Raw genomic sequence first — 16,888 nt, 5'->3', positions numbered from 1 at the left:
TCTATATGGTATTTCCATCTTGTGCATGTGTTCATAGCGGTTGTGTTTTATTATGTGTTTATATTTAATATAAAAATTATAAAAGTAAAGTTAAAAAAATCAAATCTATGTGATCCTGATTTAAGGCTGTCTGTCACTTTTTTCCATAGAAAAGGATTTCCCCATCTTTTATTTTTCCACGCTACTAACGTTGGGAGATCTGTTCTTTTCCAAAAATGAGCTCTCCCACATCTGGTTGCTAGTGGTAATGGTGTTTGCAGTGGGTCCTTGCCCAAGCCAGAATTCTCCTTTGGATTGTAACCCAACAGAATCACTGCAGGAGCTCAATGTAGTTGTCTTGAAAGTTCTACTTATTATTTCCCTCCAGAATACTATGATCTTAATGCGTTCCCACTGGATACAATCCTCTCCAGCATTTGACTCCCCTTCTCATGTATTTTATTATGAGCCCAATTTGCCTCTAATGCTCTCAGTGCTGGGCCAGTTGCTGTCGCGCTGTTTTATTACTGCTTGATTCCCTGCACATCTTCCAACTGGTGGGAGGAAGACTCTTGTCTCAGATGGAGAACAATGGCGCATGGACAGTTTGTGGCAGGGGTATGGTCCTTAGCAATAGTCCTGGCCAGGGAAGCAACTCATGCAGATGCAGTAGGGATCAGCTCTGATATATAAACCCCTTTGCTGGTAATCCACTGTCCTCCAGTTGTTTGATAGGAATGATGCTGCGAGGGGGAGGTTGCCACATCTCTCTTTCCCTGTGGGATTTTTTAAGACATTGGTTTGGCCTATTAACAAACGACACTTCACCAGCGAGATGATGAGGTTCCTTCCAGGTGCAAGCTTGAAAGGCAGGCGGCATCAAACTGACCACGAGGCCTGGATGCTTTAATCCTATCATGTTGTTGCATGTGCATTAATTATTGAAGAACTCTGCCTCTAGAACTCTGCAAGCAGATCACTCGGTGGCCTTCTGCCTTCTTTGTTGTTTCCTTTACTCCGAGGGCATGAGCCACAACAGAATAGACTCTTACTTACAGACAAAAAGAAAATACCTTCCTGCTGGACCTACCATAGGTTGCTATCCCGCATCAATAGCAGTTGGGAGCACTGCTGTTGGAGTACTGCAGCACTTTAAGAGAAGGAGATGCCCAAAGCTCTGTGGGAAGAACACCTGGAAATCCTCTTTGAGAAGTGAACTGTTCTCCCCCAAACATATGACTCCTGTCTCCCGGAAATGAGGAGCAGCAAATCACTGCACCTCAAGGCACTTGAGCTGTATCGTTGAGAGTCTCCACTCTCCCTCTAGACTCTTCTGCTGGCCAAGAGTGGCATCTTGGTGAGCTGGGCTGGGCAGGAGTGTGGTCAGAGTACAGAAGAGGGAGGCAGGACTCCTGGGTTCTCTAGGCCTGCTCTGACAATGACTTGCTAGGGGACCTGGGACAAGCCACTTATCTCTGTTCCTACACAATTATCTCCTCCCTACTGGTGTTCTGAATGTTTCTAAAGCCCTTTTCCCCCCTCAGGGAGAGCAGCTGATCATGTGTGTGTGTGTGTGTGTGTGTTTGTGTGTGTGTGTGTGTACAGGGAAGTGGGCCAGACCTGAACCCTCCCTGACTTTCCTCTGGGAGGGATATCCTGCTGATATCCCGCTGATAGCAAAAGGATGCCCTTCCTCCTCCTGGAAAGCAACAAAGCTGCTTTCCCTCCTCACCAGTGTCCTAGTCTGGACCAGTGCTGATATGTCTTTCTGTGGTGTCAGTGCCATCCTGCCAGAGCTGCCCGCATGGCTTCACTCCTGCCCCTTGACCCTGTGGAGAGATTCAGGAGGTCCTAGGTCCATGTCTGGGAGCCATTGGGAACAGGGAGGTTCTGTTGGCCCAGGAGTGAGTGGCAGCCATTTCTCCCCCGCCACCTAGTGTGCGGCCAAGAGTCATGTCATGCAGGGACATCGTTAATTATTTGTATTGCAATAGCACCTAGGAGTCACAGACCAGGATGCCATTGTGCTAGGCACTGTCCAATCCCATAACAAAGGCATGTCTGAAGATATGTGCCATCTCCCCAAAGAACTGTGAAGTCCACTGGCCTCTTCTTACTCAATATAACAATTATCCTACCTAGCTCTTGCATAGCACTTAGTATAAAACCCAATCCAAGGCCATTATGTAATTATCTCTACTGGCTCATTAATAAACTGGTCCCATTTGCTCTTCCCCTTCTGGAAACATGGCCAAACCCACTGCCCCCCAAGCCAACTTCTCACACCTCAGCCTTTTAGCTCTGAGTAAGAACTTGAGTGGCTCATGGATCATTTCCAGAAGAAGCAGTGAGATTGTAGGGGATTTGTACTAACATAATTAAGAGGAAGCCTAGATCATTAAAACTAATGTGCCTGACATAAATGAGGAGAAAGAAGTGCTTCGCAGAGACCTCTTTGTGCCGTGAAATATTCATCAGTCTTAATATTTCATTGGGGAGGCCATAGCTGCCAGTGGTAGGCCTGATGCTAACAAATCCAGATCTTCGTCCCAATTCTGAGGCAAGCAGATGAATGGGTGGGATGTGTGGGGGGGTGTTTTTTACATCATTGGATGAAAACTGCAAAGCAAAATGCCCAGCAGAACCTGCTTCAAAGAAAAAATTAAAGATGTTATTCCTGAAACAACCGCTGTGACTCCTTAACTTCAAGCCAACCTGCTTTGATTATTGTTCACCTTGCAGTAGTGCCTAGAGGCTGCAGCTGAGATCAGGGCCCCATTGTGCTAGGTGCTGTGCAAACTCATAGAGACCATCCCTGTTCCAGGCAGACAAAGGGTAGGAGGGGAAACTGAGGCATAGAGTAGGGAAGGGATTTGCCCAATCTCACAAAACAGGTCAGGAAAAGAGCTGGGACAAGACCCCAGGTCTTGTGCCTCCCCAGGTCACTGCTGTAGCCAGGTGACCATGCTGCAGCCCCGCATCAATCTCTGCTGAGCTGTGGATTTTCACCAAACCAGCAAATTTTCTGCCTACAGCACCGACCGGCAGACAAAGGCAGATTGACTCAATGAGAAGCAGGATTAAGTCCTTTGGAAGAGTCCAGCTTTCCCTTATACAGACCTGTGGGTGGGCACCTGCAGTGCAGTTACTGGAGACTTTGGGGAGGGGGCAGTTGGCTAGAGAGGTGGAAGATCTGTGAAAAACCATCTCCTGAGCAGTAAGAAAAAGCTCCTGGCAGCAGCCGCAGGAGCAGCCCAGAGAGCAGTTGTTGGACTGCTCCTGCTGGATTGTGATACCTTTTTCCAGTACTTGGCTGGGTGTGTGTGTATGTGGGATGTACGCATAAACCTAGATGCATGCTGTCTGCGTTTGCCGCCCCAGTCAGTCTGACTGGGGGCAGGAAGTGTGCAGGAGCAGATAATGCCTCATCGTTAGTGGATGCTTCCTGACCCGGATTCTTTTCTGCCTTGAGCATCACTCGTCTCTTTGGATCTGAGCAGCTCAAAAGACATCAGAGTGAAGCAGCTATCCTTGCTCAAGTGATTCATATGTTTGTCTAGAGTATTTGGGTCGTGGGCACCATTCCCTGGGATGCAGAAGGGACACGAGGCTGCCCAAATCACTGTCTGAACTCCCAGTGACTGAACCAGCACATCATCAGTAGTGAGTGTCATCGCGTGGGTGTGGAGGGCAATGCAGGGGGCTGGTAACCAATCCCCCCATAATTTTTTCCCTTTGAGCAGGACTACAGGTCTGAGTGACATGGTGCCACCTCTGGTTAATGGCAGGGCTACCCCCAGATTCACTGCCCCTAGAGGGAAAGTCTGTGGCATTACCTTGGCTGGAATCTGGGCGGGATTTTGTGGCTAAAACCCTGATTCTGCCAACCAGCACTATTCCAAGGCTTGGATTTGACTTTTTCTTTTAATGACAGCTGCTGCGCCCACACCAGTACTGCCCTGCTTTGCTGAGCTCTGCTGGGATTCTCCCCTTTTCTGCTTTCAAATGGTGCCCAAAGACCTTTCTTCCGTTGCATATTAGCTGTCAGACAGCCCCTGCCAGAGACCTGCCCTGCCGGCTCTTGTCAGCTCTAGGTTTTACATAGCGTATTAATAGTCTATTGCCATGGTAGCATTTGGATAGCTTGTGTGGAGCCCCCAGCTATAAATACCAGCAGGATTATTAATCACTGTGCAGCACCTGGGGCGGGGGGGGGGAACGACACCCTTCCCACGCGTGCATTTAAGAAGCTGCTTTGCTGCATCTCTGCTCTTCCAGCTTGTCTCCTGCTAACATCAGCCCAGGGTCAGGCCTCCCAGATCTCAAACACAGCTTCCCTGGGGGTTGGGACAAGCTATAAATACTGCCAGCAGCAGGGCATGTTTATGCCGAGCAGCACACACCCAGCCGTGCGCTGGGGACTGCTTGTCTGGAGACCGGCTTAGCAGGAGTGGGTGGTTGTAGCATAGTGTCTGTTGAGACCCACATCCCGCAGGGGCCCAGCAGTGGCTCCTGGTAGCTCACAGACAGACAAGCTAATGTGCCCAACCGGTTGTCCGCTTGACTGGTTCTGCAGCCGACCTTCTCGGCGAGCATTTGAGGCTATGAGGGAAAGCAGCAGCCAGGGGAGAAATGCCCATCGGTGGGAGAAGCAAGTGAGCATTTGGCTCAAGAGATGAGCTGCCCTCATGGAGACAGCATCGATGAGCTAGCGTCGCTCAGGTTCCATTGCTCACCCAGGGCAAGTGGTGATAAATGAGCTTCTAAGGCTAAAATCAGGCCCCTGGCAGAGTGGCTTCTGCACAGATCCCTCTCTTGCACCGCAGGCTAACCCTCCCAGGTGGGCTTATCCCCCAGCATAGAGGGATTGGCTTTAGACAGCTCTTGTTCCCCCACCGCACAAATTTTCTCACCTGCCCGGTTAACTTTCCCACATCTGACTGGCGACGCACTGGGGCCTCCAGGGCTGCACTCACTACATTTTAGGGGTAGGGTGGAGCCCTGAAATATTAGCAATGACCCACCAGCCCAGAGAGGGGTCCAGATCTGCAGAAAGAAAAGGCCCAGCAGAGACGCTAGTCAACACTGGCTGGATTTAGTCAGTGATGGAGCTAGAGAGAGCCTCAATGTCTCTGTCCCCTTTACATTCTTTTTACTCCTTTCCCCTCCCTTTCCAGACACCTGGTCTGTTCGTCTTGCTCCCTGTTTGCACCAGGAAGAAAAGCTTTCACTGTCCTGTCTCAGACCCTTGCGCAAATCCTCTACTGCAGTTTAGGGCTCTCAGTTGATTTGCAAACCTGACATGGGAGACTAGATTCATGAGGGGAAGGAGAAGATCTGTAGGCATCAGAGGTGGGGATGGAAATCTGGCTCCTTAGTGGGTCGGGTTTGGTTCTCTCTTCAGTTTAGCCTCTAGTTCTCAACCAGTCCCTCATCCCCAGTGCACCCCTGTTGTGACACACAGTGGTGTTTCCCTGCTTATTCGATCTCAGCTGGATGTTTGCAGCAGCAGGGCTGGTGGCAACAGCAGGAAGAGGGCAGAAACGGTGAACCAGGGGCAAACACAGAGTGTCCTAAGGAAAAGTGGGAGCTACATGGTTCTTCCCTTCTGCTCTAAAACTCTCCCCAGAGTGTTGGTTCTGGCACCTGGAGGAATTGCCTCCACTTGCCCAGAGACCAGCTACCTCTGGGTTCACTCCGTCTCCGTTGTGCCGGAGCCAGAGTGGAGCAGCCAAGCGCAGAGCTAAATGGTTGGCAGCAGTGGTGGGATTTAAGGGGTAATTACGGCTGCTGTGGTTCTGCAGGAGGAAGTGGAGCAATGTGCACATCCCACAGTCAGCACGGTTATTTTCCAAGGGGTGGCAGTTTCTGCCTGGGGAGGTCAGAGAAGCTCACAGAAGACCAAGGTATGATCTGTGAAAGTCAGCCTGGATTCGGGGGGCCCCTAGTAAGATAGGGTGTTGAGGCCTTCCTGGCAATACACAGGGTGAAATTGGACTCTGAGCCCAAACCCAAAGCAGGTAGGGGGCACTTACACAGGCGAGGGTTCAGTTCCGGGAGGTTGCAGAGTCCATTCCATTATTTGTTCTTCACAATTAATATTATTCCCTCCCTCCCCTCACAAGTAATTACATCAATGCCCAGTGCCCGTGATCAACCCTATGCTAACACACCACTGTTCCAAAGCAACCCTACAACAACAAACCAGTAAGTGCAGCTCAATGCCCAGGAATGAATTTATGATAGTAACCCACTGCCTGTGGCCCAGCGTACGTGAGGAGCCCTACGTTAACAAATCAGCATTCCCAGCCCAAGGTGTATAAGCGAACCTGCCATCACAAAACAACAGCAAAGCAGTGTGCATGTGGGATCAAAGGAGGCAAAGGTAGGGAAACATCCCACATGTGAGCTTCCAAAGGCTTATATTGTAAAAGTGCAGTGAGGCTAAAGAATCCTTTCATGATTTCTGACAGATACCCTGACACGTGCATGTTTTACAGCGAGCCCTGGTAAAACGTTGGCACTCCAGCGGCAACATTTCAAGTGTCCATTAGCAGGAGCTTATCTAGTGTTAAATTATCATGGAATGAACACCTATGGAAATATCGCTCACGTGACATGAGCATGAATAGCAAATGAATTCTTTATGGCCGGCTGGCGGCCTTGCCATGAATCCTAAATGAATTCTGTAATAATGGAATACTTGGCCTATGCCGTCCCTGCCAAGCAGTACTGGGACGGCAAACGCAGATTATGGTTTAAGGATTTTATAATCTAATCTGTTCTTCTGCGTTGTGTCCACCTTGCTTATTTAAATGGTAAATTCTCTGGGACTGGTTTACCATGTGTACGTAGAACACTCCTTCTTTCTGTACACCCCACAACGTGAAACACTTCTTTAGTGACTGCTTCTTAAAATAAAAAAGAGAAGGGACGAAGCCAAGTGGAAAATGGCAAAGCAACAGTATAGTTCGGTCTAGTGCAGTGTCTGTGAATAACAATTTCCTCTTGGAAGCTGACCCCGGAGTGAAGTGAGCAAAACAGCCCTGCCAGCAGTGCAGCAGCTATGTAATTTCACATGGGGAAAGCACTATTCTGGTGTGCAAATCATCCTATGCTACTGCATGTTTGAACAAAGCAGAGGGTATATTATGTTTTATTAATCCTTCTGGACCTAGGTTTATTATCGAGGTGGTGCTACAAACAAAAGAACACAAGTGATGGGGAATGAAAGGCAGCCCGCATCAGTCACTTTCAGAAGGTGGGGGTAGAAAGGAATCCAAAGTGGATTGGAGAGAGGCAAATAGAAATGATCTGGTGCAGGGAGGTGTTAACCCATAGACTTGAACTTCAAAGGGAAAATTAGATCGCTCTCTGGCGTGGATTGCAAAGGGATGAGGAGAGCAGTGGGTTGCTGCTGTAGCTTTTTTTGCTCCTTTGCAAGAGCAGAACTTTCCCCCTGAATCTTTAGAGCAGGGGTGGCTAACCTGTGCCTCCGGAGGCTCATGCGGCTCTTCAGAAGTTAATATGCAGCTCCTTGTACAAGCATCGACTCCGGGGCTGGAGCTACAGGCGCCAACTTTCCAGTGTGCCGGGGATTGCTCACTGCTCAACCCCGGCTCTGCCACAGGCCCTGCCTCCACTCCACCCCTTCCGTTCCCTCCCCTGAGCCTGCCATGCCCTTGCTCCTCTCCCCTCCTTCTCAGAGCCTCCTACACGCCATGAAACAGCTGATCAGGAAGTTTGGGGAGGGAGGGGGAGGCGCTGATCGGCAGGGCTGCCGGTGGGCGGGAGGCAGTAGGAGTGGGGCGTGGGGAGCTTATGGGGGGCTGCTGACGTATTACTCTGGCTCTTTGGCCATGTACATTGGTAAATTCTGGCTCCATCTCAGGCTCAGTTTGGCCACCCCTGCTTTAGAGCTTTGACTGTCTCCCCCTTGCCCATTTTGCTGAACCTGACCCTAACATGTGTCCTTTGGCAGAAGAGGAGAAGGTCCGTTTCTGCTCTCCTATATTTTGTTAATATCATATTGCTGCAATTGATTGCTATCCCAGCAGGGTGGAACCTGTTCTTGAAGATGGTACATTTGGCGTAAATAACAAGCGAACGAACAATCTCAGTTGCAAATATCGTGATAGCTACAAGGCAGGGACAGACTTTTAAAATCAGATCTGTACTGCCTGGGTCATTGTTCCTGGAGGGCAGGGGAATTTTTATTAGGCTTTTTGGACAGCACCACAAGATTTCTTGAACAAACTCAATTGTTGTTTTCCCTGCTGTTGCTTGATTGTGAGTCCTGCATCTTAACATGCACTTAACAGACTATTTAGTTCTGGATCCTGATTTATAACCTCTTTGGCGGCGTGGGGGTGGGGGGGAATGAAAGGAAGGGTTTTATTGGTTTTGTTTCTATGGTAACCATGGTTGCTCAGAAGCTGGAACAGGATAAGAAAATTGTGCATTTTTAACCAGAAGTGTCATTGGGGCAAACGGCACACACAATGACTCAGAGCTGATGTTATACAGTGGACGCATCAGCAGCCCCATCCGCACTGCCAGGGTAACAGTCTATGCCACCCAGCCCTGCCATCCTTATTTCTGGCCCACCTCTCGTTACGAAGACCATCGCTCACATCAGATCCTCTGCTACATCCAGGGTTGCACCTAGCTTGGAAAATTTAGGATCACCAGGATGGCCCTGTCACTAGTACCAACAGGGGGAGAGCTCGAGGAGCCAAGACTTGGATGCTTTCAGCACAGCTCAGAGTAGGAGCAAAGGGACATGCTGGGGAAAAAGCCAAGTCCGGTGGACACCGCAGTCTCCATGTCTCTATCAAAGGTAGAGCTGCGATGTCAGTGAATTATTGGACCTATGTTTGCAGTCAATGTTAGTTACAGGAAAGAACCAGCCTCGGGAATGCTCCCTCTTGGCTAGCGGGAGCTGTATATACCTCGCAGAAATTAAGCCCACACTTTCTTAAGCACTGGCATGTGCTCACAATCTCTTTGTTATTGTGGGTCTCGGTTCCTGTTTGTGTAGGTCAGTGCCCTGCGGAGGCTGAGCTGTGACAACAGCTGCCATTTTCAAGGTGTGTCAGCTTTCCCAGTATAACCCTGTTAGGGTGACCAGATGTCCCAATTTTATAGGGACAGTCCTGATTTTTGGGTCTTTTCTTATATAGGTTCCTTTTACCCCCTACCCCCGTCCCGATATTTCACATTTGCTATCTGGTCATCCTAAACCCTTCTGTTTGCCTGTTTTGCCACAGGCTGACTCTCCGTTCAAGCAGTCTCAGGACCCAGGCAAAATCAGATCTTGCTTTCGGTCTTCAGTGGCATTTGCATTCCCATTTCCAGCGCCTTTGGGGCATAAAATGGCCCTGTCACTTCTCTTGTCTGCCATGCATGGGAACAGCTGCTTCTTGTCTGGAGGGAGCACGTCACATATTTGTTTTTTGTTATATGCCAGGTTCAAACTCCTGAGCTAAAATTATTGCTCTGTTCTTACCCTGGGGTGGATTTCAGGAACTCATCTGGAATACACACACGTGCCTTGGCTTCTGGTACCCAGTGGTGCTGAGCAATCACAGGCATCGACTGATGAGAGGCTTGCAGTGTGGCTTCTTGCCCATGCAGCTGTGATTTTATTCCCCACATTTCCCCCTGACGGCCATGGGATGCTGTGACATTTTCTCTTCTCAGTTTGCCTGACTATGTTCTGGCCAGGTGAGAGCTGCAGTAACCTGATTTCTGTCTGCCACCTGTACCCTCACCTGTCCAGACTGAGCCACTCTCCACCTTAACAACAACACTCAGCTCTGTGGAGCTCAAAGCGCTTTACAGGGAAGAGAGAGTATCACTGGTTGGGATTGTCTTTGAGGGCCTAAGAGAGTTAGGCACCCTCCCCTAGGCTCCTGAAATCCCCAGCCACTATTGTACAAATGAGGAAACTGAGGCACCAAGAGGGGAAAGTGTCTTGCCCAGGCTGGTCAGTGGCAAGGCCAGGCATAGAACCCAGGTCTCCAGCTTGCTCCAGTCACAGGGGCACTGTTGTCACCTAGGGTATGTCCTGATTGCAACAAAAGATCTGCAGTGCAGAGTCTCAGAGCCCAGGTCAGTTGACCTGGGTTGCAGGGCTAAAAATAGCAATATAGACATTTGGGTCCAGGGCAGAGCCTGGGCTCTGAAACCTGGTTCTGGGGGAGGGTCTCAGGCTCCAGCCTGAGTAGAAATTTCTACACTTATTTTTAGCCCTGCAGCTCGATCGCCACCAACCCGAGTCAGTTGACCTGGGCTCTGAAACCCAGGGCTGCAGGTTTTTCTTCGCAGTGTAGACGTACCCTTAATCTCACTCAGCCACCTCTTGGAGGGCAGTTTGAGGTCACTGCTTTGATCACTTTGGACTGAGTGATGCCCGATGATGGTGCCTCAGGCAGTGCTGGAGATATGGCCGGGTGAGGAGTGTCTCCCCTGGATCCCAGGAGCTCTCAGTTCTGGTCTTGTGGGATCACAGTCAGGCCATAGAGGAACAAAGGAGAGATCCCCTGGCCCTGGCCCAGACCCAGTCCAGCTATCTTCTGAAGTTGTTCCTGATCCCATCCTAGATGGCTGTGTCCCAGTGCTATCTGTTTGCACCACAAATTAGCTGGGGTTTTATTTTTAGATGCTGTTCCAACTTGCACCCTGAGGGTACAATGTTAAATGGCAAGGCTGTCATCTGGCAGAGGACAGTGCGAATCTGTGAAGATGCGAGCGGCACGCCCACCTGCTCTGCCCTGAGAGCAGCTAGGAGGGTAGCGAGTTGTGACTGGCTAAGAATTGTGCACAGCCTATTATGGTTGTTATGCTATCTCCCACCCTGCCCTTTTGTTTCTCATCCACCTGCCATGTCTTGTCGTTTAGACTGTAAGTTCTTTAGGGTGTGCTGGGTACAGCAGGGGTAGTCAATTATTTTTTGTAAGGTCCAAATTTCTTGGTCAAGGTCCAGACTCCAGAAATAATAATAAAAAAATAACAATAATAATAATAATAAGTAAATAAAAAGATTTTGGGGTCCGTTCAAAAGCGTCTGGCAGTCCAAGTTGGGCCTGCGGTACACCTATTGACTACTCTGGGATACAGTATGAGAATTACAAGCTATCACTGTAAGTATGAGGGGTTTCCTGGACTTGCTTCCTGGCTGGGGGATGTTGTACGGAAGCATCCAATCTGGGTCTTTCAGCAGTCATTCTGCAAAGAGCCAGCCTAGGGTAAGGTTGGGGGAGTTATACCTCTCTGCCTTAGGGAGCAGCCTGCTTTGTCTCTCTGTTGTGGGTTCTCGTGTGTTAAGGTTCTGGATTTTAAGAAGTAAAGTCCTGTTACCTTGCAAACTTCCAGCAAAAGTATTTTATGTTTTTTCTAACTTCTCTGTTTGAGTGCCATAAACATACAGGGAACATCATTTACTATATGTCTGGGCAGCCCCTAGTGCAATGGGTCCCTCGCCTGGCTGGCCTGCAGACGCTACCATAATCTAAATGTTTAATAATAACTGCACTGCTTGAGCGCCGATTTGATCATAATAAATAACTAGAGACACTTTCAGAACAGAGAGAGAGAGAGACTTATGAAAGCTGGTCAGAGGTGGGAGGGGGATGCACCATGGCCCAGGTGTCGGGGGGCAGGGACGGCTGTGCTCAGGGAGGCAATGCTGCCCATGTTCCAGAGTAAAAACAGACTAGCGTTTCTTTAGGTGACTGCTGCAATGGAATGAGCCTAGTAGCAGGTCCCACTTCACAGCAGTAGAGCATCTTCTGAGAAGTACGTATTAATGAGAGAACTTTCAGGCATGGATGTGATAACTAGATACATTTTATCTATCAGTGGAGGTGCTGAAATGCATGGGAAGCATCTAATGGCACTTGTATTCATTACATAATCCCGTTATGCATGTAATACATTTGCTATTATCACTATAGCCTGAATACTGATAACCCAGGGGACTCAGTGACAGGTGAACCGTGGGCTAAAGATTTAACAGTGAACTTAAGCACCATAACATGAAAGGGAAGGGATGGGGGAAGCCTCGTATGACAGTGCTCTGTTTCTAATTTCAGGGCAGAATAAATGTTAAAAGTTCTGTTGGGAAACCAGAGGCATGATGTCAGATTAAAAGAAAATCCATTCTATTAGTGAGCACTCCAGCTGCTAATCTGGTGAAAAAATATTTGGAGGGCAGTTAAGATTCCAAAGGTAGAGCTGGGCATTGTGAGTCTTGCATGGAGGGACATGAGGCCCCCTGAGGCGTCAGACCCCACCATCTCTCATGGGAAAGGCAGTGTTAAGTAATGGCTTCTCCTGCAATAGTCTAAAACATGCCAGTTACCCAAGGCAGTTTATGCATGTGAAACAATAGGACAATTGGACGGGCAGTGGTAAGTGATGTCACCACTACCCAAAATCTGCTTGATTTCTGAGCTGAGCAAGTGGGCTGGTGGATGAACAGTGCTCAGCTCAGGGGCTGCCTGTTTTCATGCTCGCTGTCCCATTAACACCTGTGTGTGTGTGTCCTTTCAGACGAGTGCAGTGCTATGTTCTGGAGGCTGTGCCCTCTTGGCCATCAGCTGTCTGCTGGCGATCATCGCTATATTCCTGCCCAGCGGGCTCTGTGAGAGACAAGTGTGCACCCTGGCTGGCTACATGCAGACAGCAGCAGGTAAGTGACCTGGACCCCACCCTCAATGTTTTCTCTTGTGCCCTCTGTGGTTAAAATGGCGTTCTTATTTTCCAGTACAATTCACCGCACAGGAACTCTGGCCAAAGCTGTCACTGACCTCAGTGGGGCAGTGAATGCTCAGTGCCTCAGAAAACGAGACCACTTATTTAGGTGCCTAAATACAGATTTTGATGTCTTGCTTTGGGCACCCAAATCTGTAGATTTTGGCTATGGGTCTTGCGACACCAAATTGGACCATCAGCTCTAGCATCCTCCATCTAGTAGCAGCTAATGTTTCAAAGGAAGCCAACATGCCAGTCACCTAGCATACATGGAAATGCAAATACATGTGAAAATAACATTAAGGCCCAAGCTGCAATGCAGAAGCTCTTCAGGACGGCAGGGTCTTGCTTACAAAAATGTTTGTCAAGTGTCGTCTTAACCAGACCCTTTTGTAATGCTGTTTCTTAGTAGAAATGATTTGTATCACCAGGAAATTTGCAGCTCCTTTCTGTTAATTGTTTTTATTCTGTCCAGCCAGTTAGGAACATCTCAACTCACAGGTTTCCTTTTATTCTTATTCTTCTTATTAGTTATTCTCTACCCAACTTTTGCTATACTTTCCTTAGAACAACAGAGAGATCATGCTATAATTGTGGACAGTCTGGTAAGCCCAGGTGAGATCCATTTTATAAAGAGGGGCCTAAGCAAAGCTTGGAAAACACCTGACCACTGTGAGACATGATGAGATCTGCCAGATGTTCTGGCAAGTTGTGCTCCATATTCAACTCTAATGAAGGGATGGAGTTACATTATGGATTGTCCCACTGAACTCAGATATGCCTCTGTTTCTTCAGATATATTGGATCTGAATTTGAAGCAGTTGTTGAGCTTATTGGCTTGGTTTAGTTTGTGTGTGAATGCACCGGTGGGCCGGATTCTGCCTTCTGTGCTAGTGCAGTCACTGTGACAGAGGGCAGAATGGCCAAATTTCTGGTAGAGATAAAACTGGCTCACTGGGTTCAATTGAATTTTCCCCTGTAAATGGCAGGAGCTAACCCTTCACTCTTGTTGTTAGGGCATGTCTATTGCTTCTCCCTCACTCTGCTATAATAATAATAATAAGTGAGGATAATTTGCACTTGCATAGCATCTTTCATCTGAGCACCTAACAGCAATTTGCAAACACTAATTAATTCCCACAGCAGCCCTGTGAGGTAAGTAAATATTAGCCAGTAGGCGATGCTTCGCTTTAAATATTGTATCTTTTATGTGAATTACCATATTGATTCTTGTAATAGGAATTACAATTTAATTAAAATAAAACATTATCCTTTGGGAGAGAGGAGAACAATGTCTTTATTAGTATTATTTATATTGCAATAACGACTAGCAGCCCCATCACAGACCAGGACCGCATTGTGCTAGGTGTTGTACCAACAGAACAAAAAGACCCTAACCCAGTAAACTAGACAAAGCTGGATTGAACAATGATCGCCCACAGATGGGAGACTCCTGGCTCCCAGTTCTGTGTGCCATCCATTCTCTTATGTACAAATGACAGCTCTCACTGTGGCTTTGCGTATTTTTGTTTGATAAAATTCCATACACAGAATTTAAGTGAACTCAAAAAAGTGTACGTATGCACACACACACTTCATGTATGGTGTGAAGCAGGGTTCTGAGCCAGTAGTTGAATGAAGAACTGCTGATTCACAAGGACCTACGCACAAAGCAGATGCAATCAAACCCATCATTCTTCATGCCTGACACCCCCTTGGTGATGTAAGTAATTAGCCAAAGACTCATAGCATTAATTGCTACGCACAAAACAAGGGAAAACAGGTTCACTTTGCTAACAGTGTCAGAATTGAAAAATACTGTAAGCAACTTCTGACATTTAGTAGAGCTTAAAAATATTGCCTCTTGAGACCCGAACCCTGTTTATAATGGGTGTCCAGATTTCATTCACGTTCTTACCATCATTGCTGTTAAAAGTTTTTGCATGTAACTGAATCTCTGGAGACTTGTGATGTCTCTGTTCCTTGTACCCAAGCTGTCCTGAAACAGACTAGTTTTATGCCCACACTGGCTTGTGTCGCCCCCATTCCCCACTCTACCCTTATACTACCCCAGCATGCCTAGGCAGAATGGCCCCAGTTTATCTTCGTGGTTATTTGTGTTTAATTCTTTGTACCCCATTAACATCCTTTCAAAGGGTTTTAAAAACCTCTATAAGAAAGAAAGGGTTTAGTCTTGTAGCTCCTAATTTGTTGGTCAGAATAAAAAATCCGTTCCCCAAGAAGCTGATGACATTCCTGATCTATTTTTGTTCAGCTCCAGGGGTCTTCTCCTGGAAGCTGCCCCTGGAATGGGGCTTGAAATAAGGTACCCCAGACAGATGCCGTCTAGGGAATGGCGGGTGATGAATTCAGAGATTTTGGGAAGGGCACTGAAAATAAATGCCACATCCTGACAGAAAACACCCAGAGCCAAACTTTAGTTACCTGCCAGGGAAACACTCACTGCCATACACCTGTCTGTGTGTGCAGAACCCCTTGAGGCTGTGCAGGGGCCGGCACAGTGGCCTTACTGTCATATTTGAACCACACAGTGGCTCCCTGCACCTACTGGTTCAAATCCCAGCAGCGTTAACTGGGCCCCTTCCTAGGAGATAGAGCACAGTTTAGCCAGTTTACTCGGTTCGGTCTCTTATGTGAAACCAAGGGGGGGAAGTGTTGTAAGGCCTGTGTTCCTGTTGTGAGCAGAGAGGCGCCCTTGTTTAAACCCCCCACACGATTGTTTAATGCATTACATGCCGTCTCCTGCACCTTTGCAGTCAGCAGCCGTGCATTCCCTGCCCCTCAAGGACTGGGTTCAACGTGCTCCTGGGCAGAGACTGGGACCAGGAATCTCTTTCTCCAGCTATAAATCTTTCTTGCAGCCTGTGCCACTCACACCGACACCCACTGTTCTCAGGGAGTGCTCAACAGCTGTTGCCTGGCAGGGTTTATAGCTGAATGGAGATTGCTATAGCGTACCTTTTAGAAACCCATCAGGGTGGGCATCCTCAGGGGCATACAGAGAAAACCTACCGCATCTCCCCGGTCATGAATGTACTGAGGTACCAGCAAGTCCCATAGAGGCAGATGGAGATTGCAAACCCTGGGCTTTGAAAGACAAGTGGCTGGTGGAGGTGGAGGTGTGTGTGTAGGGAATCACTCCCTGAATGCTCAAGTGTTTGCCCGAAAACATCCTGATTCAAGACCATTGCTGTCAGGACTTTAGCAGAAACAAATGGTATTGGTTCTGACCGTGATCCTGAGTTAAAGCAGGAGGACAAACCCACTGGTGTGTCTGTGCCATAGAATAAAAACACTTCCCTGAAGATATCCTCTTGCCCCAGAAATCCAGCAAAATTTACACGTGATATGCCTCATTATCTAACCTGCAGAATTCAATCAGCTTTCTCGTGTTGCGAGGGAAAATCCTGTTACACGGTACCCTCACTGCAGCGCTAAATATGAACTACTCCTGTGGGATCTGATCAGATGGACAGACCCGTTTCTCCCATCCCACTGCACTGAGGCTGTTATTAAAGATGACTGTTCATGCTCGGCCGAAGGGATAATGAAAGCGAAGAAGGAAGCTGCTCACCTGTCAGAATCTCTCTGGCTCCTGCCTCCAAATGGCTCGCTATTATATCTGTGCGTGCAGAGGCTAGGCTTCTCATGCAGCCTGCCCTTGCCCTCTGCTGCTGAACCTCCTAGTTGTTGGGGACAGCAAATAGAAGCTAAGGGTGCCTCATGCCCCTGGTAAAGTGCTTCCCTGGGAACTGGAGAAGGTGGCTTCTTGCTGCAGCAGTGCTCTCTGAGCGTCCTCTCTGCTACTCACCAGCCATCGATGAGTTTGTTCCTTACATCCTCCATAGAATCATAGAACTGGAAGGGACCTCAAGAGGTCATCTAGTCCAGTTCCCTGCATTCAAGGCAGGACTAAAATATTATCTAGGGTGGGTCTGTTGCAGGAGAGTCAGGGTTGGCTCCTGGAGAGCTCCGTGGTATCAAGAATACGTTGTTGCTGTGCTTGGCTCTTGATTTGATTGCTAGCTAGTGTCATAGATGAGCCCAAGTATCAGAGAGGTAGCCGTGTTAGACTGTATCCACAAAAACAATGAGGAGTCCGGTGGCACCTTAAAGACTAACAGATATATTT

At 48.2% G+C, this 16,888-nt stretch overlaps 1 protein-coding gene across 2 annotated transcripts in view; it reads left to right on the top strand.

The window, feature by feature from the left end:
• Positions 1-16,888, top strand: part of LOC119844855 (transmembrane protein 211-like) — a 156,769-nt gene that overhangs the window by 28,208 nt on the left and 111,673 nt on the right. For both annotated transcript variants that reach the window (XM_038376255.2, XM_043499548.1), the window contains exon 2: positions 12,535-12,673. In XM_038376255.2, the coding sequence (XP_038232183.1) occupies positions 12,535-12,673 (139 nt within the window). The remainder of the gene's footprint in view (positions 1-12,534; positions 12,674-16,888) is intronic.

Source organism: Dermochelys coriacea, chromosome 17, assembly GCF_009764565.3.
Source record: "Dermochelys coriacea isolate rDerCor1 chromosome 17, rDerCor1.pri.v4, whole genome shotgun sequence".
In the NCBI taxonomy this organism is placed as follows: domain Eukaryota; kingdom Metazoa; phylum Chordata; order Testudines; family Dermochelyidae; genus Dermochelys; species Dermochelys coriacea.
The sequence above is the reverse complement of the archived record's forward strand: the minus strand, read 5'-3'. Positions and strand labels throughout refer to the sequence as shown.